Source organism: Scomber japonicus, chromosome 12, assembly GCF_027409825.1.
Source record: "Scomber japonicus isolate fScoJap1 chromosome 12, fScoJap1.pri, whole genome shotgun sequence".
NCBI classification, from domain to species: domain Eukaryota; kingdom Metazoa; phylum Chordata; class Actinopteri; order Scombriformes; family Scombridae; genus Scomber; species Scomber japonicus.
Genome location: NC_070589.1, coordinates 10823441 through 10850232, shown reverse-complemented (window position 1 = coordinate 10850232; position 26792 = coordinate 10823441). Strand labels below are relative to the sequence as shown.

Genomic DNA, 26792 nt, shown 5'->3' with positions numbered 1-26792 from the left:
AAAAAAAAAAGAAACTAAAAAGGACAAAGAAACATCAACAAGTGCATTAGGACACGACTGAATGTTCAATGCCGTCGATGTCCAAATCACAAGATGTTTAGGAGGAGGAGGTGGAGGAGGTGGAGGAGGGAGGGAGGGGACAAAAGAAGCAACCTCGAGTTGTGTATGTACTATGCTACCGTATGTGTCGGTGGGGATGGATGGTGTTTTAAAAAAAGGGTGAACTGAGTGTATAGGATGCATTACAAAAAAAAAAAAGAAAAGAAAAAACAGTTTTTCTTCTTTCTGTTCTCTAACTTGTATATAAACTGTAACGTGAGAAGCTGCCAGTACAGTACGTTTGTCAGTTAGTGTGTTTTTTCACCTGTGAGTTACCATCGGTGTCAGTGGAGGTGGTGCCAAGATTGGATGTTTGTTTTTTTTTTAGTTTATTTTTACTTGAATATTAATTTTATCCATCACTCACAGTGCCATTATAGCTTGATCTGGGCAAAGTGGGCGTGTATGATCATTTATTTTTCTATGTTAAGTCACAGCGATATCATTTTCATGCTGTCCAGCTACTGTAGCAGAGCCGCGTCTGTGAAGCAAAGGAAGGACTAACTCATGTGTCTCCATGTTGTTGTTTTTTTAAAAATTGTCCATTGTGTTGAAATAGCTGCACTGATTAGTTATCAACAACTGTGATGACTTTATGATTTTCTGTCTTTGCTCAGATTGCGACGCCAGAGTCGCATCAACTTAACCTTTACACTTCTTCTTTCATTCGGTTGCTGGTGAGGTGCTTTACATCGGTGCTTAATAACCATTATCACCAACCCAAACAACCTCAACTCAAGACTGCTCTGCGTAGAAATGTAACAGAGGATTTTAGTCTCCGTGTTTTGAGGGGTGAACATTCATCAGTTTTGATTGTAATCTTCTTCAATCACTTCAGCATCTTAGTGAATGTAGGCGACTCAGCAGTAATGTAGTACAGCTAGACTCAGCCTGCGACATGTGTTTTATTTTGGTCTAGAAGCTGTGCCGCGCATGAAAGACACCTGCAGTGAAGGAATGAGCTGAAGTCCTGAAGGGTCTTAAAAGCAGCACTCGATATGAAATTTGATTTTTTTTTTTTTTTTTTTTTCAACTCTACTACAACTATATGATGCCTGCTCTTACAAAGTGATTGTCGGTGCAAGTAAAACTCACTGTCAAATATCATCGAAGCTAATGTTTAACTCAGAATCTATGTTTGTAACAAGCCGCATAAACAAACATAATCATGTGTACTGAAATGCATTCAAGTGGAACATTTTCTCTGAAACGGAACAAAAGTAGTATGGCTTTCTTTGGTTGTTAAGCGAGGGAAATCCTTCATGTTTCCCACACAGACAGAAAAAAAAGACATAATGCCAACTGAGTCAGATGATCAGTATTCATTCATCCACTGTGCATGAACGTACAGGAACATCATCACCACTACATCCCATTCTTGATTGTATTTTTTGTGAGGAAACAACTTTTTCTACCTAATGTATTTCTAGCTTTGCATTCAACTTGTTTTTACATCTTGTGTCTGAAGCTGCTGAGGAAGGTTTGCTAGCAGTTTGTATGTAAAGGATTTATTTATACTTTTTCATAGAGAAATCATGAGACAACCACTGACGTGCAGAACTTTGTAATGTTTACCACTTTACGTCTAGCATTTCAGGGCATCACAGGTCAAGGCGCCTTTCTTTGATGTGTGTTTTTTCTTATGATGAAACGTGGAAGAAAAGAAGAAAAAAAAAATATCCGTAACTTAAATGTTCATGGGAACAGAATCCAATATTTGTCTTCTCTCAGTTTGTACATAGGATGTGTTCATTGAAATTTATGTACAGTCTTTTTGTAATAAACAGCTCATTGAAACAATGAAGAAAAAAATGTGTGTTTCCTGTGTCATAAAGCTGTTGAAGATGATTTATGTTGGTCTGGAACAAAATTCAAATAAATATGATACATTTGAGAACACGGGTATGCGTGTCAAACATGAGCCTGTCCAGGAGGAGGAGGAGGAGGGATGAAGTCAGGTGGTGCCTCATGTGGATAGTCTTCAACAGCTGTGATCTTTGGTTGAAATGGACCAGCAGGTTGTGGGATGGTCTGAGGGACTTGACCGTTTTTGTCTGTAGAGACAGTGAAATGAAACTCAAATCTAGAAATGTACAGCATGTTTTAATGTTTAAATATACAGTGTTTCAGGCAGGTCAATTCCTACTCTTTAAATTAGTTGAATTCTTTTCTTGTATTTACATAAACCTTTTTACACCTCCTATAAATGAGTGAGGACTGACCAGCAGATGCGGTGTAGAATATATAATATGTAATATACTGACTGAGCTTTGAAATATAATAATTCTGATTAATGTGATTAAACATAGAAAAGAGACATTTAATGATCCTGTATACATTTTGCCAGTAAGCTTTTTAGGGAAATGTTCCAGTCTTCGATCAACCTGATTTTTATGAATCATACACCAAACAATATCCCAACATAACTGTAAGTTAAATGTGATGTCTTCTCCTAATGTGACCTAGGATATCCAAAAATAGAAAAATGTTTATGCTTTAAAAACATTTTTGTAGAGGCTGTTTGACCCATTATCTGCTAAACATTCAAAAATCAACATTCAAAACATATTGTTGCATTCTTCACATTTAATATAATTAATATAATTCACTGACATTTTTTGGTGCCCTCTTTTATGTACCATAGGATCATTATATAGTGATTGTAAATGTTTTCCCCCATATATAAACCAAAAAACAAACTCTCTGAGAGCTTCATTAATCACTATCTGTGACTGATGAGATGTTTATGAGTGATTTGTGATTCAGGTGTCTGGTATACAGATCAATTATGAGGAAATACTGAGGTGGCTCAGAATGAACAGTATAAAGTATGTAAGACTTAAAACAATTTCTTGAATGTTTTACATATACCTTCCCTGCTCTTAACATGCAGCCTTACCTTTACGGCCGGTGTGTTGGAGGGCTTGCAGAGTGGAGGCTCTCCTCACTGCAGTCTGGTAGTTCTGATACAGGACAGTCCCATACTGAACACACAGACACAACACACACATGTTTAACTCTCTGCTGTCATAAAATATCTTCATATTGATTTTTCATTAACAGCAGCCCTATATTTATAACTAACTTCACTATGCTACTGGTAGTGTTGGATCTGACCTTTGCTATTCTGATAGAGTTGACCCAAAGCAACAGTGTGTGTTCATCGTCACAGCACAGGAACTTGACGTAGTGCGACTCCTTCTGGATACAGGGATGCTGGGTGAAGAGAGAGAGAGAGAGAGAGAGAGAGAGAGAGAGAGAGAGAGAGAGAGAGAGAGAGAGAGAGAGAGTTAAATACTGTAAATACTGTAAATACTCTATGTCTGCTTTCAGTTTGTATACTTGTAGTCTGCACAACAGCCAGCAGAGGGCAGACAAAATCCTGCTCGGCCTGCACTGTGAATAATGGAGCTTGGAAAAACATTGGTACTGACAAAACAGAAATAATATCCATGGGGAAAAATCATGATGAAAAACAGGAAGGAATGAAAGCAAGATTTGTTTCCACTGTGAATGTGTCTGTTTATTATTAATACATTAGTAGTGTTTACTATTAATTAAAGACAGTCAACACAGAAACAGGTTTTTTGCTTGTCCAGGTTACTAACAAAGCAAGCTGCCAAAAGAGAAAATAAAATAAAACTGTGCACCCACAGGTCAATGTGCACCCCCTCCCCCCCCCCCCATTTGTTATTTTTTCTTCATTCATCTTACTTCCTCACAACTTCACTTATGACTCATCTCATTTCCCACAACATCAACAGCACGTTGTCTTATCATATGACAACTTGATCTGTGCAGTATCTGTGCAGAAGTGTGATGTGTGCTCTTGTGTGTGTGGAAAGTTGCTGCCTTCTAAAAACAAAACTTTTGTGTCATGTTCCAATGACTTTAGAGGACATTACATTGACTTCATTACATGGAGGCTAGCATTGACCTTACATTAACCAAGTCCTCACCCGAAAATTGAATGATTTACATTACATTGTGATGTTGTGTAAAATGATATACTCATAACTCATGTCCCCGCAACATGAGTAATACCTGAAACACACACACGCACGTATGCACACACACGCGCACACACGCGCACGCACACACGCACACACACACACACGCACACACGCACACACACACACACACACACACACACACACACACACACACACACACACACACACACACACACACACGTTTGTCTTAACATCCTTGTGAGGGTTAGGGTTAGGGTTTAGGGTTAGTGTTAGGACTCTCATTGAAATCCCCAGCCCCTTACCCTAACCATAACCATCACACATTAAATGAACTAAACTCAACCTTTACCCTAAACTGAAACTAAACCCAATTCTAATATTGACCTTAAAACCAGGTCTTAACCCTGGACTGGCCAAAATGTCCTCACAACACAGAAGGTGTTTTCACACTTTACACACACACACGCACACACACACGCACACACACACACACACACACACACACACACACACACACACACACACACACACACACACACACACACACACACACACACACACACACTCATTCTGTGTTTAATTTTCTTCTGGCCTCAATTAAAAGGCCTGTTACATGATAAACTGCTACCACAAGGCCCAGGTCACTGACTGATTGAGAACACTTAATGTTTTTTGGCTATTCTTACGGCATTTTTGACTAAATGAGTTTCAGTTTGATTTTAATTAGATAGTAATATTAGTAAAAATAGAAACATGTGTTCACTTCCTATTGATACACAGAGAAGAGAGATATTTCCGCTCATGCTGCTGCCCAGGAACAAACAGTATTCTTTCAATAATAACTTCTAGTTTAGCAAACCACACGAGAAACACTCAACTGACTGCTATCCACTTGCTTTGTGCTTTAAGGATTTATGATATATTTATCCGCTTTCAGTGATTATAATTGCTGAGCTCACCTTTAGTATGAAGCAGAAGTTGGTGGGAGCTCTGTATCTCTGTTTGTAGTTGTTGGCGGTGTAGATGTTGACTTTCTCAAAATGGACAAAGCAGGCTAGATCTTTACAAGTCTGAGAAAAACAGAAAATAATCAGACTGACATGTAGGAATGTGGAACATATCAATATATACTTGTTGGGACTTGGAGCTTGTTATGAGTATGTGTGTGCATGAGAAGACAAAATGCATTTAATTTGTATATCATATTGCATGGTAGGAATTCAAAATGACAATTCAAAGGAAACGATTGAGTGACTGCCCATTTCTCTTTATTCAGCATTCAAAGGAAGTCCGCATTTGATTTCCATCTCAACACATCATGTCCACACATTGAATGGAAATCAGTCAAGCCTAACTGTTGTTCACTTGAAACAATTGGATTTTCTTCCACCTCCACTTCCTGGAACACTCTTTTGATGTTCTTTTGATAGTTTCTTATGTTTCATCTTTCAGGTGTCTTGCTTACTCTGCCCACTTGATGACCACAGCGTCATCATTCTCTCTTCTACAGGTAGCTTTTGTGTCTCTGTTAGTCTTGGTATTGCCGTCACATGTGGATGCACAGCATTTGAGGCTGCAAGAAAGCTTAGATTTATTTTTTCCTCTTCCTAATGAACTATCCTCTCCAGATCTTCCTGCTCTTCATCCATGTGTCCTTGACCTCAGATGATTCCTGCAGCTCTCTTATGTTTGAGATTTTCACATCTGTCTTGCACAGTTTCCCTCCCTCATATATTTCCTCCATTATTCTGAGTTAGCCTGGCCGTTGTTTTTCTGATCTTTCTCAGTGATAGGACGACATGTTTCTCTTTAACAGCAGTGAGGCCTCAGTTCACACTGTCCATCTTCATTTCTCTTCCTCTTGCCATTCTGCCTCTGCTGTGCTCCAGCACTCAGATGTAAGCCATCATGTACTTCTCTTGTCTCTTTGTTTAAGGAGTGCTGCTTGTCTTCTCCAGTGTTTTCTTTTAATTTCTACATTTTCTCATCACCTAGACAGTTGTTAGACTGGGCCTGATATCATTTGTCAATATTGCAGATGTATTTTATCCTTAATGTAAAGTCCTTAGTGTTCATTTGTTTAATCTTACCAGGAAATATATCATCAGCTATCCATATCAAAAGTCTAAATTATTTTCTGGTTTTCATACTGCTATTAAATGCTTCCTTGCCAAACGTTTATATCATTTAGTGTTTGGTAAAATTCAGGTTGTACTTTTAAACATAGTGCAGCTGCTGCTTGACACAAATCCTCTGTAAGACAGTGAGTAATATGCACAAAAAGTCTTATACACTTGGTGCCAAACTATCACCTCATGAAACCTTAAAAAAGAATTTGCTGCATTTACTGTCATGACTTCTTTGCCTTTGGTCTGTAGGTTTCCCACAGAGTCTGCTAAATGTTTTTCATCCTCCTCCTGTTGTATACATAGCAACAAGCAAAACAGGTAGTGTTGACAATGCATGGTTTCTTGTCTATGTTTGGCCTAAATTCAGTATCTGCTGGCCTTGGCAATGAGGTAAGATGTTGAATGTTCTCATAGTTTGATTTGTCATACCCTGGTCTTTCCTTTGGGTACGAAGTAGATGCCTGAGGCTCTGAGAACGAAGTAGCGAGACTTCCAAACCTTCTTTCCATCTTCCTTTAGATACAGCATTCCCTCAAGATCAGGGACAATCAGAGTAGAACCTCCAAAATGTTCCTGCGGAGTCAGAGGAGAGATATAACATGCACACAAAAAAAAGAGTGGTGAAAAGAAAATAACCAGTCATAAAACAAGGCATAACTTTTCAAGCTGTTCTGAGCTTTGAGATAACACACAGCAACTTTGACATGTAGTGACATCATTGTGGGGAGGTGTGTGTAACCCACCTTGATTAAGAGTTTTTTGTCTTGATCAGTTATCTTATTCAAACATTCCTTTGTCTTCTTCCACATGTAGAATAACTTTAGGATGAGAAAGATGCGGTTCAAGTTAACTATCTGAGCGTTGAACCATACAATCAAGCTATGGTGTGAAGAAAATGCCAGCTCCTGCTCACCTCAGGGTCTGTGAACATCAGATATCTCTCAGGTCTTGACTCAAAATAGATTTTGTTCTCACTGTGGCGAGTCCACGCAGATAGCGGCTCCACTAAAGACTCGTGGTCCTCGAAGCTTCTTTCTGAAATAGATGAGATGCAACAACAACACACTGAACTCCCTGAGCTCCTTGGAAAGTGTGTATTGATCTTCAGATTTGAATCTTTATACTATACTGTATGTGCACACGCTGATGATTGCCTGCATATGATTTGACTGTACATGTATGACTGTGTGTGTGTGTGTGTGTGTGTGTGTGTGTTCAACCCACCAATCTGCAGCTCAGGGTTTGTTTCATGCAGGCTCCAGCCAATGCTACAGTCACAGTGCGTCTTCTCAAACAGCATGTCCAAAAGCTCTCTGACCTTCTGTCTCTCATCCACCATCAGAGTCTTGAAGCTGCCATCAGTCATCAGCACTTTTATTATCAACTAGCACACACACACACACACACACACACACACACACACACACACACACACACACACACACACCTCAGTTAGCCTCTTTAATCTATCTGTACTGGTTTGAAAGTCCGTCTATGAACTCTGTCTATGTTTTAATCAAACCTGCTGACTTTACCTTTTTCACATTGGCTTCTTTCAGCTTCTTCAAAGCCAACTTTATTTTGTCCGCCTTTGTCTGGGCTTCACTCTGGAGGAATACCATGAGGAGATGATCAGTTATTGATGAAATTATGATTTCATTCTTATAATCACTGAGAGATTCTAGGTTACCGTCTGCTGTGCTCCAGACGATCCAACAGTGTTTGACGGTGGTTGGAAGGCAGCTACTGTATCAGATCCCTGAGTCATGTCGGGTGTCGTAATCGGGTCATCAGTGAGGCTGTCGGTATGTTGATCAGTGTTAAGTCTCATTTCTAATATGGTTGATTTTGATCCCAGGTCAGCCACCAGAGCATCCAGGTCATAGTCCTCCAGTTCATGAAGGGACTCTGTAAGGAGATGAGAGGGCAAAAGGTGGTCTGAAGGTTAGAAAAAGTAAAGGTTAAGGTCACAGGTTCAAACCCCAGCCTGCTTTTCTTCATTAACACTACTGAGATGTCACTGAGCAAAGCTTTTAACTCCCAGCTGTTCCAATAAAGCGGCTCAGTGGCCAGCAGATCAGCCTGCAGTTGTACAGCAGCTCTCACTACAACTTCCCTGAAAACTGAAGATTTAAAAAAAAAAGGTCATCCTGTTATTAAGAAACTCAAATCAGAGACAGTTTTACATTAGTTTCAAATGTTTGTGGTTACAGAGGAAATTCTGTTCATTCAAGCATATACTGAAGTTTTTCATTGAACAGGCAGAAAAGGCCAAAACATCTACACTGTGAAAAAAAAAGTTAAGAAAAGTCAAAATTTTAAGGCAAGATGTTTTTTATTCTTGGACTTTGAATTTATCCTGTGTAGAATTTATTATTTAACACATTTACAACTTTGGATTTTCACATCTGCAATTTGTGATTTTTGGTTTTTGACAGACTTTAACTATGTTTTTTGTTATAAGCTTCAAGTCTGATCCCTCATGATCTACATCATCAAATCCTTTCAGCTGTTGCAAGTGCTTGCAGCCACACTAATAGACATGGCATCTGCAGTATATCATATTGGTGTCACAGATCTGGCTGGGCTTCCACTTTTTCTCTCTGTGTACTTCTCTGTATTTTCCCTGTTTCCCCTGTGTCTCCTCCTCCCCTGTCTGTTTGTGTGTATATGTGTGTGTGTGTGTGTGTGTGTGTGTGTGTGTGTGTGTGTGTGTGTGTGTGTGTGTGTGTGTGTGTGTGTGTGTGTGTGTGTGTGTTGTGGGCACGGCTTCAATGACCTGGCGCCTGGTTCAACTCCACACCTGTCTGCAATCAGCTCATCTACTCACAGCTCAAGTACTCTGGCTCTCCTCTCCTCTCAGCTCAGCGGTTGTTCCTCTCTCCTAGCTGCTCAGTGTTCTTAGTACATGTAGGTTTTTTTTTTTACTTGTGATCTCCTCGTGCAACTTACTAACCTGGACTTTTCCTGTGTCCGGGTCTCCGGTGCCAGCTCGTCTACCAAAGCAAGCCCACTCTTCAACCACTCCACACCATATTCACCTAGCCACCAACCAGACCCCACCATACAACCCCTCTACAGCCTGCCTGCTCTTTGTCATCTCTCTGTATTTCCATGTGTGCTTTTGGGGCCAAAACAACCATACAGCTTAATGTTATGAATGAAAGGGATATTAGTGAACAAGTGAAGTAACATGATTGTAAATTCTGACAGTGACCTGACTTGAAAGTTAAAGAAGTTTAATATAACTGATTATGAGATTTTACAGTGTAGAGGATAGAAAATGGGTTTTTGTGCTCTCTCTGATTAAAGAACACACGTCAACAGCTGAAGCGTTAAAGTTTTTAGGATGAGCATCGTTCACTGACACAACTTTTTTTTAATCTAATGCCATTTATTTTGTTTAATCTATTTAATTTTTGCCATCTTGGCAGAAAATGCTAACAGCAAGGATGTTATTGCCAGACCGCCACTTTAGTCCAGATTGAAATATCTCAACAACTATTGGATGGATTGGCACAGATTTATCTACAGACATTAATGGTGCCCAGAAGATGATGTTCCCTGTATTGCCACCATTAGGATGACTTTTTGTGTGTGTGTGTATCTTAATTATTAGAGGAATTGCCACAAAATTGGATGCAGGTATCCATGATTCCCAGTTACCTTAAGGACCCTCTGACTTTTTCTGTGGCACCACCATGATGTCGACATTTGTGTTTCAGAGTTAAATTTGTAGTCTATTGGACGAGTTGCCATGTAATTTGGTGCAGACGTTCCCAGTCTACGTGTTCTTTGATGAACCCTTTACTTTTCATCTTTCGCCACAATCACGCCCACTACTTTAGTTTGTCTAGCTAACAGTTTGGTTTTCTTTACAATAAGTAATAAGTTACAGCCTCACAGAGCTGTTGGTGTGGATGTCAGCTGTTATTGTGTGTTTTACCACCACCATCCACTGTTTCTCCCTCTCCCAGGGTCAAACTAAATATCTCCAGTCCTATCCCTCCCAGTTTTTTAGAGGTTGGAATGACCTTCTGGCAAACGAAAAGACAAAAGTCACTCCCCATCTCACAACAGATGCTGGAATCTTAATTCTTGAAAGTGCACTTTGAAATGTATCTGTGTAACACTGCTCATCTGGAAATTAACCCCCCCACCTCCTCCTCTGTTCTTACAGCCGCGAGTTGATTTAGAGTATTATTGTCTGAATGAACACTCACCATTCAGGTCTGTGAAGCCGATGGAGAAGGTGCTTTCTCCATGTGATGCAGGAAGTCCATCTGCCGTGTCGTCTGCAGTGAGTAGACTCTGCAGAGAGGAGATGTAATGCAAATCATTAAACAAACATCTTGCACCTTCAACACCCCACTGTCTTTGCCAGCAGCCACAATTAACAGTCGTATATCAAGATGACTGTAACTTCAAAAAGGAACTTCATTGCAGAAGTTGTGTTTTTGACAGAAGCTGCAGTGTGTAGTTGCTTGTAATCAAAGAGCGGCGCTTGAACTGCTCTGAACTGTTGTTTAATTATGTTCCGTGAGCCTGTTATTTATCAGTGTTTCCCTCTCTGCTTCCAAGCTGTACCATTAAAAGAGAACATGTTGCATTCAGATTGTGCATAGACAATTAATCAGATGTCGGTCCATTAAAAACATACATACATTAGAAATTGATTTGTCAAAACTGCAATGTTGTTTATTACAATACTTTCTCCGGAACCAAGGAAAAGGCACCAGATCTGTGCTTCTATGGAAGAATTGGAATGTTGGGAAATGACTAATATCTTAAATGCAGTATTTTAATGATTAACATTAAGTCTCCACAGGCTCAATTAGACTCTATAAATACGCGGGGCAGACTGCCAGACTGTATACAAAATGATGCCTCCCAGCATGCAGTTCAACCCTGATGGCTATGGCTGAAAACACATGTTGACATGCTGGAGCTGGTGCTTAAATGACACCTCCGAGCTCCTTCAGTCTGGGATTAAAAACATTCCTTTTTGTCTTCTGGCTCCAAGGCGGTAAAGCAGCGAATGAACCTAATCAAGTCAATAAGAGGAATTACTTCAAATCCTTTTGTTTTTCAGAGGTTCTGCAAGGATGAATGCTTTAATCAGAATGCTTTTCTTTGCAGACTCTGGTAATAGTCTGTGGAGTGGTGCGTTGTCACTGTGATGGCTTTCCAAGAGGATGGAGGCCAAAGTAACATATAGAGCCTTTTTCTGGTATGGCTGATGTAATGCTGGAGACTGATCCTATTCTTGAGGCTGCATTTATTTCAGCTTACATGGACAATAATGACTCGCGCCTCAGACTGGGGGTTGCATCAGTTTAGAAATGTGTAATGTTTTTCTTGGAGAGCCGAGGTTATATGATGAAGCAGCTTAAGGGAATCTGTAGCGATCACCCGCAGACCAATCCAGATGTGATGACTTCACACTGCAGTATCGCTTTACACTTCTTTCTCTTATTTAACATTCTAAATCAAAGGCTGCCAATGTCTAATCAGATAATGTCCAGATTATGGAGGTAACCAATGAGGGATTAGCCTGATTCACTTCTTGTAACCTGTTCCTACTTCAAAAGCACTGATGGCAACATTCAGCGAGAGCCCAACTCATCTGGTCATGTTTTGAGAAAGAATGTGACCAAGATATTTGGTATCACAGTGTTGTTTTTCTCACTTGAATAGGAAATATACCTATTATGGGATATGCTATCCATTATCCAAGGTACTGAAAAGAAATCAAACACAACTCACCTGAGAGAGATTATCAATCTCTCCCAGCAGGTGACTGAACATGGAATCGATGTCGTCCATCTGAAAATAGAGGAAGACAATTAGATTTAGTAGTAGTACATGGTAGATAATGGAAACTATAGTAGGAGCACCAGGAACTGAAAAATGGGCAATTTCAGTTCAGTTTGAATTCAGTTTCAACTTGGTTTCACACCAGTTTGTCATACAGCAAGAGGAAATTTGCAAAACTACAGACATTCTTGTGGGTGGAAATTGAGAAACTCTTTGACCCATGCATACCCATGCACATATACAGTTTGGATATGACTGTCAAAGATGTAAAAACAGATAAACAATACACAAAGCTTTTGCTTCATCATTCCACAGAAATAACCACAAATATCTGTCTCCAAATGTTCAAAGTCATGAGTTTGCACACACTGCTGTATCATTGGCATGACTCTACTAAATGACAGAGCACCGTGTGTGGTATGGTATATACCCTGTTCCCTGGAGAGTGTCTTAGAAAGAAGACTTCTGACTTTAAATTGAAGTGCTGAGAATCAAAGAATAATCTCTGAATGATGAGTGATCGCTCAAATCAAATGTAGCATATTCTTTACCCGTAATCGATCCTTTCTGAGTAAAAATGAAGGCTTTATATCGAGATCAAAGTTTTTCATCAGTGAAACTGTGCATCTGGGCTTGTGCATATGGAGGCGGAATTTTGCCAGCTTTAGGGTCAAAAATACATCTCGCATGTGGATCAGCTTAAAAAGCAGAAGAATGAGCTCTCAGCTTCCTGCCGGCACTGTGAGACTCCTGCTATGTGTGGTTATCAATAACAATAAAGCCACAGCAGCTTGAACAGCAACAGCACATATAAACAACAAATCCACAGGCAGGATTAATAAAACACATTCCATATATTTTCTTTTTTGTATGTTACCACCATATTTATATTAAGATACACAACAAGACAATTACATTTTTACTAGGGCTCCAATTATTGTACATGATTGATTCACCTGTTGATGTTTTTCTCAGTTATAATCCATTTTGGTTCATAAAATGTCAGAAAAAGGTAAAAAATATGAATCACGCCAACCCCCACCCCCTAGAAATATTCACATTTGAACACTGGAAATGGAGAATTTTTTCTTTGCAAAAAAAAAAAAAAAAAGACTCAAAATCATTAAATGATTATCTAAATAATCTTCTCCTCCTTACAGAGTCTCTTAATTTAATAGTTGGTAACTAATCAATTAATTAATATTGTTGCAGCTCTGACTTTCACCATTACCAATCTTCTTCTGCAGTAATGCTCATCTTCATCCAGGTAAAACCTTCTGTATCCCTGTGGGTGTCTATATGACACATGTTTGAATGTCATGCTAACTGTATCTGTTTTATTGACTGTACTAACAAGCTCTCACCTTTCAGTTGAAGAAATTAGATTTGACGTTTTTATTATTCCCTGTGCCTACAGTAATTACATTTTTACTGCTGTTACGTTTCATAGCATGTAGGCTATGTATGGTTCTCAATGCTGTAATTATCAATCAAGTTCCATTTCAAATATCTTGACTTTTACTTTGGCCTGTGCATGCTGGGAAAGGCTCCGGGCTTCTGTGACCTTTAAGTAGTTAAGTAGTTTCCTAGTATGCATTAGCATGTAGTATGTTTCCTTTTTTTCTTGTTAATGTATTCTTCTTAGTCTATTTTGTTTGTCTCACTTATTCTTAGCTTCATATAAGCTGAGGCAATTTCTCAGCTGAGATCACGTTTATCTTTTCTCTCTGTATCTTGATCAAACTAGAGCACAGCAGACATCTGTTAGGTTGTGTTTAACTTTACATGTAAATGTTTTAAAGCTTGAAGCTGAAAAGTGCATATTCTCTCTTGTATACATTAAATCTTTACGTGGTGTTTGAAGGGTTTATAAATTTGGTGTCTCCGTCTTGCGCTTTACTGCCCTGTACCACTTGTTCTTCTTCATACAAAGATGCATACATATACACACGCATGCAGACTAATGTGCATATGCACAAACAGAGCGACATACACACCCTGCCTGTGCTGTTCAAGCTCATTCTCTGTTTAGGCCGAACAGTAAACAGACCATCCATTAAACTGTAATGAGGTAAAAGGGGAAGAGGGGAGAGGTTGGCAGAGGACTAAGAATTGTTTCCATATGAAAGTGAAATTTTTGGATAATGCAAGTTAACTTTACCTTTGTGGTCTCTCAGGACTTCTGCCTTACATATGTGAAAGTCAAACATAAGTTCTCTTCATTTTGTGTCAGAAAACGCACACATACGCTGAATATCTATTTTCACTATTAATTAACTGGTGTCTGTTGTATATGTGTCAGTGATTTTGCTGTGGTGGGCATGTGCTCATCAGAGTATGCATTACAAAACCACATTTGTTTCTGAATTCCACGCTCTCATCAGGCATGTCAGAGTGTTGCTGCCGTCTCCCACTGTGGTCTCACACATCACCATAACCAGGAACCGCCAGGAGACAGACAGGCAGGCAGGCAGGCAGGCAGGCAAACAGGCTGACGAGCCAAAACTTGAGTACGAAAAAGTGATGTATTGAGACTTATATGCATGAAAGGAATCAGAAAGCATTGCCTGCTGACAGTAAACCAACATGTTTTCACTCTTCTTGTGGGCAAGAGCTTCTTACTGGTTTTCTAATTAGTTGCACAACCCTCCATTGGCCGCTGCCAGAGGACATGTGTTTGTCCTAAACAAAGCTGATGTGACTGCTCAAATATTTAACTCTTAAAGAGATGAGCACAATGCTGAAATGTGGTTTCACATGACTTAGACATTAGCATTGTATATTTGTATTATAATGATATTTACCATTTAGTTTCTCTAAATACACAGCAGCAGAATTTCAATGAGTTCTTACCTTCTTTGTCTCTTTCACACCTTGAAGCTTCATGAAGAGTGTGTAAAGGCTAAAGGGTCACACAATAAGAAACCACATGAACACATGACTTGCTGTCACTGCCTCTGCACATATTAGTTTCCTGTGAAATCAGGAAGTAGATATGACTTCTTCTATGGCAACGCAGAGTGAGGTTGATGTTTCTAATTATGTAATGTATCAGCATTGCTCTCACCACAGCTACTGACCACACTTGCCTTCACGCTACATTTTCTCAAAGCACCTACACTATATTGTCAGATTTGATCTATTCTCAGGACCTTGTGGGCATGTGCAGATCAAAGTTGACTGAAGCTCTTTGACATTTAGTTAGTTTCCATGCACCTTTTATTTTTCTGGGGTTCGGTCACACCAGTGGGTTCCTAACTTGCTTCCAACCAAACCATTGCAACTAAAAACACCTGTGTGACTATTAAGGGCCTTTAGATGAATGACTTTTTGCAGTAGTGTGTAGTTTAAGGGATTTACAGTTTGATATTCAGAACTGTCATTACATTATAGCTACAAATCCCAGTAATGCTCAAAATGTTAAACAGAAGATTCAACATGTAGGTGTGACAGCTTTGAAAGTGGCACCTTCAGTGATGCTGAGCTGAGTAACGAAAGTAAAGTAATGACTAACTTAACTTTAGTTGTTCGCAGCTAATTAGTATTGTCAGTAGTGTTACTTAAGTTGCAAAGAAACAAGATCGGCTTGAAAATAATGATGCCATTCAGGGAAATCAAAAGTCACAGCTTCAGAGAAGTTGGAAACATTTGTATTTACATTAACAGGAAATAGAGTGACTCTGTTCATATAAACATAGTTACAGGTCTTTCTTCTCAGCAGACATTTTGACAGTTCATTGTAGGAAATTTGCATATGTTTATATATATATATACATTAGTGATGACTATGATTGTACAGCTCTACTATTTGCTCACTCACATAATTTACTATGACATTCAAATAGAACTGAACCATCTAATGTAATTTGCTTTTCATGCTATATAATTGAATTTAAAGGACATAAAATTAAAAAAGAAAAGCACTGACATGAGAATGGGGTGAAGTGTGCATACAGGGGACACCAATATAGTTGGTTTGAGGTGGTGAGAGATGTGCAAAGATAAAGTGATTATGAATAGTGCAGACAAATACAGAAATGTGTGAGACAGTGCAGAAACACTACTGTGGTGGGGTTACCAGATATAAGTTTTAAAGGTCTTAGGTGTTGGGGAGGTGTCGCCAAGCAGTTTGGGCATCAACCCTTTCTCCACTGCCCTCTCTACCAAGTCCACAAGATGCCCACAGAGTTACGACTTCCTGATCAGTGCAGTTGATATCCACATTCAGAGTCATGTGTGGGCTCTCTAGTCTGTGAAAATAAGTAGCTGTGTCTAAGTTCAGTCCTGCTACCACCTGCTGTGTATTATGTGCATGTGTGTGTGTGTGTATGTGTGCACATTGCTGTTTTAGCCCCTCAGCAGTCCTTTAAAAAGACACAAATTTACCTTGTAAATGTGACTGTTTGAATACTTTTATAACAAACTGCTGCTGAGAGTTGGAGGACTCTCAGACAGTGTTTGTGTTTGTTTGTTTGTTTGTTTGTTTGAGTGTGTGTGTGTATGTGTGTGTGTGACAGCGAGATATCCATTACCATGAAAATGAGAAGATGGGGAAACATTGAAGTGTTTCTAATGTGGTTTAAATCTTTAATCAAAGCCATGTGGGGTCATGGAAAGGAAATGAAAGTAGCAATAAACTGTAACAAAGTTTACGTTTAACAGGAGAGGCACTTTTGGTTCCTACTTTACAATATCACAGAGTTGTGTTTTTAGAAGTCCTACTGCTGCACCCTAATCCAGGGAACACATCAAAGCATTGACACTGTAAAAAGCAGAGGCTTTCAAAGATTTTAATCACAGGGCTTGTTAAAAAAAACCCACACACCTAATCCTGTCATCAAAATGAATGGCAAAAGAAAAAGAAAGAAAGCACTCTTTGAATAGGAAAACTGTCACACGTGAAATGCCCCATAAACTAAATCTCTAAAATTCCACTGGAGCATTTGGGACTTGTCATGAAGATCAGAATGCATAAAAGCTGCTCATGAATGCCCAACCTGATTGTGAGAATAAAAATAACACAAGATATAGTGCAAATATGTGCCACATGCATAGCTTCAATAGAAATGGAGTGACTCGGCAGAGTGGTATGTCCGGGAAAGCTATGGGTTAATTTAAGACTAGGAGCAAAACCTGTTGCCAATTAGGAGCAGTGAGCGCCACATGTGGGCTAGACGGAGCTATCTCCAGAAGGGGCAAAGGGGGCAGAAACCGCGGTGCGCGCGATGGAGACAAACTAAATTTCTGTTCAATCAGTCCTTCAAGATCAATTGGAAGTTAAGTGTATGGACAATTACTAATCTGACGGATTTTTTCTTTCTTAAAGGGAGAATCCATAAAGATACACGTTACTGAAGGATTAATGTGCAAAAAGGCAAATAGTAATTTTTACCTTTCAGCTTTGCAACATGGCACGTATGTCTGCCATATTTTTATTCTGTCTTTCATTTATACTCAGCGCAAGAGAGAGCATATCTGAAATCTGCCGGGGGCCACGCTGCTTTCCCGGCCAGGACTGGAGCAGACCATGTGTCGGAGCGCACTGCCAGGGGCGCACGGAGAGAGCAACGGCGTCCCGACGGCAGTTTCACCACTCTGCACAATCCGGACAAGGACAAGTCCATCAGAGTTATCAACAGGATGGTCATTTCATTCAGCAAGCCCACAGCGCGCCGTTAGCACCGTATACCATCATCCAACCTCAGCAGGGCTTTACGCAACAATCGGGTGCGGATGGCACCCGGAGGACGAACCCAAGAACCATCACTGCGGAGGTGTTTCATCCTGGCTGCGCTGGTGGGACTTGTCCGACCACAGTCTCTCATCGCCCGACGAATGATGACAGCGCACCACGAGAGTGCAAAGGGATTGGATGTAAATTGCCCCTCCGGATGCGCCAGAAGGCTCATGGAGGAGACGACGGGAAAGGGAACTCTTCTCCGGTTCATGTAACAGACAGAGCGGCACAATTTCTGGATGAATTTCCAGACTTTGGGTCGGAACGTGGTGCATGGATACAGTTGACATGTGACATGAAACCAGGTTAGTATCAGACTGTGGATGATTAGCAGTAAAATAGAAAGAGATAATCAGTTTCACAACTCCTCAGGGAATGATAATCACTTAAATTGCTGTTTAATGGTTTGCTTTCTTTGCTGCAGGGAACAATGAGGTTCCGTCAGAGGATGCTCTTGTGCTGCAGCTACAGCTGTCCAAGAGCCAGGACAAGCTCGTTGAGGCCCTCAGGGGCCAGCAGGACGAGGTCAAAGAGCTGCAAAGGCTCCTCACTGAGCAGCAGGGGACGCTGGTCAGCCAGCAGAGAGAAATACTGGAGCAACAGAAGAGTATGCATGAGCAGATGGAGCAGGTAAGGCTGCTGTGATGATGGAGATGTTAATGTCATTGAGCAGTGATTAGAAACACAAACGTTTATTCAGTTGTGTTAAAATATCTGACTTACAGAAGTTTTACTTATTTATGATAATCCTGAACTTTGATCTCCCTGTGGAAGGTTAGTTATACAGAACAGACAAGAGTTATTATTTAGAGTTTACTTTTTAGATTCATATAATGAACAACATCATCATCATCATCATCATCATCATTATCATCATCATAACAACAGTTTTAACTCATATATTATTTCCAGAGGTGGAAAGAGTACTGAAATATTTGACTCAAGTAAAAGTACCACTACTTTGATGAAATTTTACTTGAGTACAAGTAAAAGTACTGGTCTAAAAATATACTCAAGTAAAAGTAAAAAGTAGCTTGTTAAAAAAATACTTTGAGTAAAAGTTACTTAGTTACTTTTATAACGGGGGGGGGGGGCTGTAGGACAAAGTGATGGCTCATAAATCTCTAACTAGTTGTTTTAATTAAAGATAAAGGTATACATTTACAAATTCAGCTTCAATGACAAAATATGTCGACACACAACATTTAAAACATTTATGGAGATATGTGTCATTTTAGTGAAGACCATCCCATAAAACATTTTCAAATCACACAACCATTAAATTGAAGGTGGCATAATTGTGGATTCTGTAAACCCAGAGCGATTTTAGACTTTTTGGGGGGATTTTCTAACACCCCTAAATTTGATCTCAGTACCCCTAAAATAAATGATAAACCCTCCATAGTCTCTAAATATTGTGTGGGAAACACTGAATGGAATATTGGGGGTTTTTAAAACACTTGCAGGGCATTGAATGTCAAATTCTCATTAGGAGCTGAGCCCCTCTAAAGGTCTGATCCTAGTCCTACAATCAATCACCCTGTTGTAAACCAACAGTCATACTGCAAATCTATGAATCACTACGGGTCAAAGTCACAAGAGCAATAACTTTTCTTTAAATTACCCAAAGAAGACCAAACGTTTAAGTACCCATGTTTAAAAGGCTGTGCCCCTGCGCAGCATTCGCTTAATTCTCTCATTTCCGACGCTGTCCTTTTCACGTGAACGCATCATGCTCAATGCCTCGTCCTACACGAAGAGTGAGACAGATGACAGCACAACGTCTAATGGACATTTCTTTTAGAGTTTGTTGTGTTGTGTTAGAGTTTATATGTCGCTATGAGAGCTAGCTGCCAGGTGTAACAGCCTGCATGAATGTTACGTTATTGTATCATGCTGGTTAATGATGCTGTTCGATTCCCTTTGCTTTAAAAAAAACATTCAGCCATTCAACATTTTTTACTCAGTAACGGATGTGATTTAAAATGTAGCGAAGTACAATACTTCACACAAAACATACTTAAGTAAAAGTAAAAGTACAGATTTTTAAAACTACTTTAAAAAGTACAAGTACACAAAAAAGCTACTCAATTACAGTAACGCGAGTAAATGTAATTCGTTACTTTCCACCTCTGATTATTTCTCTATTGCAGGTGAAGGCTCAGTACAACATACTGATGGAAAGCATCAAACAAACATCTTTCCCAAACCTCCAGGGGGAGCTGGACAGTCACATGGAGGCACTGAATGGGCAGGTCAGAGCTCACCAAGCACAGCAGGCCCTCTCTTTGCACAAAGTGGACATGGAAGCCAGCATCATGGAGGTAAATCAACAGTGTAAAAGAGTTTTACTCCAAAACAGAATACCACACTGTGTATAAAAAAAGAATCAACTGACTGTCGACATGATACCAGACGATTTTAGACTTTGTAAGTAAAGGCACTGGAGCTTAAAGTTATTTGTAACTAAAGGATTGCATAAGACTTTCATAATACACATCGTTTGCAAGAACCTGTTTTTTTCCCAAATAGCAGGATATCTTACTTTTAAATAAACTCAAAATATATGGACACAAATCATCGCACTTCATTAGTGCAATATTTTCTGAACTAATTGAACTAATGACTATTTTCATCAAAATGTAAGAAAATATAATCTAATCTAATATTAACTTTGTGTACTTCAACTAATATATTGAATGGATTTTCAAGTGAAGCTATGTGTATTAGTATACACAAAGTCTTCTTTATATGATTTTATGAATCTGATGCACCGTCCTGACTGATTTTTAGCATGGCACTGAAATCTTTGATGCCATCAGGTGGGGCGGTCCCTGCTGTCCTGTGGGACCTGCGGCCCTGAGGAGTACTGTGGCTTCAGCAGTGGTCGTCCGCACTGTGAGAAATGCACCATCTGTCCCGCTGGCTTCTTCCTGGTTGCCCAGTGTACAGTCCATGCAGACAGAATCTGCCAGGTTAGCATCACTTCCAGTGTGAGAGGGCGTTTTCTTACAACAGAGACCAGAGACAGCTAAACTTGTAGCTCGAAACAGGGAACAGAAACACACAAAACTTGAACTTGAAGTATGGGAGAGATAGCAAAGCTTGTTGTATTGGTGGTCCATGAGCTATAGCAAAAGTATAATTAAGTTGGATTTACCATGATTGACAGAAAACAAATAAACAAAAAGGATGTAGAAAAAATGACAATAAAAAATCTGGTTTAAATTTGACCCTCTTTAGAATGCAGTACACCATTTCTGTTAACATACAGGGTTAAATTTGATTCAAAATGCAAGTTTGTTTGTCATTACAGGACAGAGATGAATGCCTTGAAATAACTGATCTTTGTGGAGATGAACAAAAGTGTCTCAACACTCCAGGTAACATGAATTACTGACAACTTTTGTCAAAATACCTGCAAATGATACTGAATTTAAGTATATATTTTCCCTCGTCCTTACATATTAAACAACTGAATGAACTGAATGAACAACTTTCATATTTTCAGACAGCAATTTCAATGGCACTACCTAGACACTGACATGTGTTTTCAACTAACGTCTTGTTTTTTTTGTCTATCCTATGGTATCACCAGGTGGATTCAGGTGTCAGGGCATGACAGAGCGAGAGGCCAACTCAGGAATGTGCGGCCACGGTTACTTCTATAACTCGGATATGGATGAGTGTCAGGCCTGTAATGAGTGTGACGGAGAACCTGTGGCCTCACCATGTACTTTCACCACAGACACCATCTGCTCCAGCCCTGCTGTCGCCGACAGCGCCCTTTCTCTGTCCTGGGCTGGAGATGTGAGTCTGTCTGGTACAAAAGGCCACATTGTGGTTCATGCCTTCCCCAGCGTGAAGCTTCATATCCAAGGAAGAGGCGATGCAGGCCTGCTGTCTGCTGAGGATGGACACTTGGTGCTCAGGCAGCATGGCCTGGTCTGGCTGGATGAAAACCTCTCGGTGAACCATGGCTGCCGCAGCTTCATCCAGGTGAGTTTGCATATGAACAACACTGATGGATCTGAGAGTCGTGAACTCAGTGGTGTCAGGGTTGAGCAGCAGGAGGTGAGGTCACTCCAGAGTGCCACTATCAGTGGGGTAGCAGAGGTTGCCCCTGGTCACATTATCTCGCTGTTACTTCGAAGCGCCAGCCACCACTGTAACCAAACCAGTGAAGGTCTACAGCTCTACAACCCCTTAGCAGCTCCACTTACTCTCTTTTGGCTCTCCCATGACACTGGGGCTGTTGCCATGACAGCACAGGCAATGGTGTCCGCCCACTATCATACAAACTATCGCCCGGTCTTCCGCACCACCTCTACCTCTGACCCATACGTAGTGGGGCTGACTCATGATGGCCGTGGGATTCGTTTTGCAGAAAGTGGCACTGTGCGCTTCGTATTTCAGCAGGCGCTGTACTCCATGGGTCAGGCATGTGTAAGTGAGGGCTTCCAAATGTTGGCGTACCACAACCGAAATGGAACTGGCATGGAACTGTGCCGTACCTTCAAACCAGGGGTCCACTACCGTGACACATCCATATCTCTGTCTGGAGTGGCTAATGTTGGCCCTGGAGACGCACTGGCCTTTGAGATCCTCTCTCCTGCTCAGTGCAATGTTCGTTTCTTTGGTGATGAAACAGGGATCAGTATCCTCAGCTTGGTTTGGATCCCTGCTGCTATCTCTTCCTCTCTCTCTGCCTCGGTGGCTCACACCAGCCTTCCCTCAGGAGCCGTCAGAAACAAGCCTCTGTTCTTCCGCCAGACAAGCCCTCAGGTGTCCCAGATGGGGCTTCCGGGGAAGGGATCCACAGATCAGAGACGAGATTTTGTCTTCAGGGAGAGTGGCACAGCCAGTGTAGCTCTGGACCTCAAACTCATTCACTCCTGCAACCTGATCAAGGTGACTATGCTCAGGCGAAGTAATTCGGAGAAGTCTGGGTCAGGTAGAGAGGCAGAGGGAGCGCGTCCTGTTCCTCTGGCCCAGCAGGTGGGTGGCCAGATGCCTGAAGGCAGCCAGTGGGCCAGTGTGAGCCTACGGGCGTCCTTCCAGGTGCATAATGGCACAGCAGTGTTCTTCACACTTGACTGTGTACGTGGGCGGGTCAATCAAGTCAGCCACCACTCAGGAAGTGGAGTGTCAATCCTCTGGGTGGCAGCATAACAAAAGAAAGACAAAACTTTGCTATGTTGTTTCTTCATGTGGGTTGCAGTTCAGTAAACATGATGTTTAAGTCATTTATAGGACAGACTAGTTTCAATGGTTTGATTTGATATTCTGGAAAATACATTTATTCACTTTTTTGCTGAGAGTTATAGGAGAAGATCAATACCACTCTAATATTTGTCTGTTAAATATTAAGCTGGAGTCAGGAGATGGTTAGCTTAGTTTAGCACAAAGACAGCTAACATTTATGTGTTTTTCACGTTACACAAACATAAATATGTTAACTTCTGCGGTTCAGAAATGATGGCACAGTAGGTGCATGTTTGTAGTTTGGATGGAGTCAATAGCTGCATCCTTCTAGTCTTTGTGTTATGCTAAGCTAACCAGCTGCTGACTCCAGCTTCATATTGAAAGGACAGATACAAGCTATCGATTTATTCCACTAATTATTCTTTTAAGCTGCTTGATTTTGTAGTGACTACAGCTAATAAGATTTTAATTCTCTTTTTTTAACTTTTAAAAAGTATTTTATGTTTTTGTTTAAAAAAAAGTAGTATTATGCACCAATCATCATATTTATATTAAGTCAAGTGTTAGCATTGTGTAATAGTTTCAACAGATGTACAAAAGATGGCTTCAAAAACCAGCAGTCACATGATAATAATGTTTCAATTAAGCTTGTGCTTGAGTTTTCTGTGTATTTTGTGCTCAGAAATCCCACATGTTGTATTTTGTCTGTCTTTTATTTATGTAATTCAGTTACTCTGTTGACGCCAAAGGACTTTCAGATCATTACCACTGTGACTACAGCATTATCTGCTGTTACCAAAAGCAGCTTGGTGGTGCTGCTTTCAGTCAGCCAAGAGTGTGTTTCTTTTTAAAGAGCATGTGTTTCATGTTAGTCGCCATTTTCTAATGTGAATATCTACTGCATGCCTTGTTTAATGACCACTTTCTGCATATTAGGGACATAAAAACAGTTATGTGTTTAACTATGGCCCTGTTGACGTCAAACCATCCTGGAGGGATGATATTCTAAATATTAACACCCGAAGACATAGTTACTGTTTACCCAAATTAAACTGTAATAAAGTGTATATTTGATGTTTTATAGTCAACTCAATAAAAATACATTTGTTTTGCCAGATGCTTTGCTGCTTCTATGTCTAAAGGCTAAGCTCAGTGTTACAATGAGTGCAGTAATTAATCATTTAATCTACTAAAACACTGCTTCTAGTAATATGTGTGCTTTATCTATCCATGGCTAGTCCTCAATTCCAAGACAATTCATACAAAGTTACACTTGAATTAAAACAGCAAAACATTTCACAAAGGACATCATGTCACAATGTTAGCTGTCCCAACAGAGTTGTAGTGTTGTGCTGAGCATGTTTGATCCCATTGATATATTTGCATATGTGTAAAACTGAAAGCCTTTAGAGACTGATGAACTTGCATGTACTAACCCTTTCATGAGCTTTTTCCAGTTAGCATCAGTCAGAGATGTGGTGACTGAATCAAACACGTTTGCTCTTGGCAGAAGCTGCCAGGTGTTTCCCATTACACATGAAAGAACAGAGGTCCTTTATCATGATTTTAAACAGTTGAAATTATATTAGCCGGGTAGTTAACCTCCTAATGGCCTTCCTCCGCACTTCCACCAACAATGTTCTCATTCCCAGAGTGCTGCACTGCTTTGGCGTGAGATCAAAAAGTATATTATGATCCTGGGCATATGTTCTATCAAAACCAGTAGACCAGTTGATGTTGTTATTTCAGTGTTTGAAGTCATGACCTCCAGGTTAGTGTGTACTATAGATAATTAAATAAATCATGACTGAATCTGAAATAAATCATGGGATTAGTGCCACTAATATGCAGGTTTGTGTGTTGAGGGTACAGGTATGGAGTCTCAGGGATGAAAAGAGTGCTGACAGGATGATTTCCCACTTCAATGGTCTAATTCTTTTTTGTTCAAGGTACCATGAATAAACCATGTGCAGCACAGTTCATGAGCCAATCATAAATACTGTGCATGACCTTTTTCAAAAACCAAGACGAGACCAAAGACATCCAGACCTGAGTCAACAAACGGACCAGAAACAAAGCATATCTTGAGACAAATTGAAACCACTCCAGGACTGATGGATGACTGAGCAGGTGAGTTATGGTGTTCTGAGGATGATAAATGTTTACGGAAAAAGGTCAGAGCCCTCAGTATAGAAAGTGGGGCAGCGTCTGGCAGGAGTAGTAGGCCTAGCACATTAGCACTTTGGCTAATAGAATACAGATGTAAGCGAGGACAAACCCATGAGTGTTTTGAGTATATATGGGAGTGTCTTTGGGGAGTGCATGTTTGTATGCCTCTGCACTGGAATAAGACCTATAAATATGTCCTTGTTTGGACATATTAGCACTTTGAGTTTTGCTTTTTATAATTGTGTAATAAATGTATTATTATTATTATTATTATTATTATTGCATGGCATGGTTTTAGGCATTTTGACCCTCAACTGTGATCTATTCAAATCTTCTAATCAGAAAAATCTTTCATACATTTTATTAATTCATTAGTTATCGATACACCATAAAATGTGCCAAAAGTTGAGTGAGCATTCCAATGGAAGTTCATGTTTAATCTGTGATCCATCAAAAGGCCCTCCAGTGGGTTCAGGCTGTGCCATCATGATATAGCATCATATCTCTAACCCTAACCTAATGTACCTTTAAGCTGCCTTTCAGTCCAACTCTCACCCAAGACAGAAGATACTTGGCAGCTCACCTCAGCTCTCTATCTACATTGTACTGTATTAACTTACGGTAAACTGCTATGGCTGACTCCATTGGTTTGATAGACAGTGTCATCATCCTCGCTATATCGAGTTTCTTTTGTAACTTATAAATAGTAACGTAAGAAAACTTGTGTCTTTGAATTGTACCCTAAAATTAATCAAAAAATGATGCAAAAGGGCTGATTTCCTTCCAAAAATGGCTACCTATTGAGACAAATGTCTTATTGAGACAGGAGTCTTATACAACATACTTTCATCCATCTACACCATAGACTGCATATAGTATACAGTGTAATTTAACATAATAATATACAGTATTTATACAGAATGTGGTCTGCAAAACCATCACACTGAATGAAATCTGATCCACATCTAAGGCATGTGTGGTACAAACAGATCACAGAGAGGACACACTGCCAGAGTTTGGTGGACTGGCCTCCATATGGTGCACAGACTGTACATACACAGGTAGCAAAAATGTGCAGAAAGTAGGTGTGGTCCAAACTTTGACCTTGATATTAAACATCACAGCAGCAGAAATATACAGAGGGATGAATGGGGAAAAAGAAGAAATGGGAAAGAAACTAACAGAACATGGGAAAGAAAGTGAGAAATCTGCTACTCCTGTGTTGATGCATCTGGAAGCAGTTCTCACTTGTTTTGAACTTTTCTTTTCTTCTATCTCACCAGAGGCATCCCACAGTTTCTGTGCTCAGTAGTAAGTCAAAATGTTTTGGAGTACTCATAAAAACCAACTATTGTACAGGGTAGGATCAAGGGCACTGGACTCAATTCAGGAGTGTGGGGGCCAAAAAGTGTGTGTGTGTATGCTTGTGTTTGGAGTTTTACAGAGAAGTCAACAAACCGATTAATTGACTATTAAAATCACTAGTTGACACTGCATCATTGTAGACGTATTGTTAATCTGTCTAAGCAGTGCAGTAAAAAGGCAGTGGCAATGCATTTATAGCAGATATGCAGCTGGGGGCGCTGTCCTGTGGGTTGTTGTTGACAAGTCATAGTCGTGTCATGTGTGCCTTTAGACTGTGCAGTGTAGGGTGCCCAGCTA

The 26792-nt window shown here is 40.1% G+C and overlaps 1 protein-coding gene across 1 annotated transcript; it reads right to left on the bottom strand.

Annotated features, from left to right (window-relative positions):
• Positions 1 to 171: 171 nt before the first annotated feature.
• Positions 172 to 17844, bottom strand: LOC128369582 (amyloid beta A4 precursor protein-binding family B member 1-interacting protein-like). Its single transcript, XM_053330659.1, has 15 exons — positions 17720 to 17844; positions 17546 to 17614; positions 14873 to 14921; positions 11969 to 12028; positions 10426 to 10513; positions 7893 to 8110; positions 7738 to 7809; positions 7427 to 7586; positions 7116 to 7237; positions 6946 to 7020; positions 6632 to 6775; positions 5033 to 5143; positions 3217 to 3315; positions 2999 to 3083; positions 172 to 2153 (listed from the first exon to the last, which is right to left on the bottom strand). The coding sequence occupies exons 1-15, from the start codon at positions 17842 to 17844 to the stop codon at positions 2011 to 2013; spliced, it is 1620 nt and encodes a 539-aa protein (XP_053186634.1). The 3' UTR covers positions 172 to 2010.
• Positions 17845 to 26792: the final 8948 nt, after the last annotated feature.

Coding starts and splice junctions, on each gene's coding strand:
- LOC128369582 (XM_053330659.1), bottom strand. CDS start 17,844: ATGAGAGACTGTGGTCGGACAAGTCCCACCAGCGCAGCCAGGATGAAA. Junction 14,922..17,545: donor GCAGTGCGCTCCGACACATG/GTCTGCTCCAGT, acceptor GTGACCCTTTAG/CCTTTACACACTCTTCATGA. Junction 12,029..14,872: donor GTGTGAAAGAGACAAAGAAG/GTAAGAACTCAT, acceptor CTCTATTTTCAG/ATGGACGACATCGATTCCAT.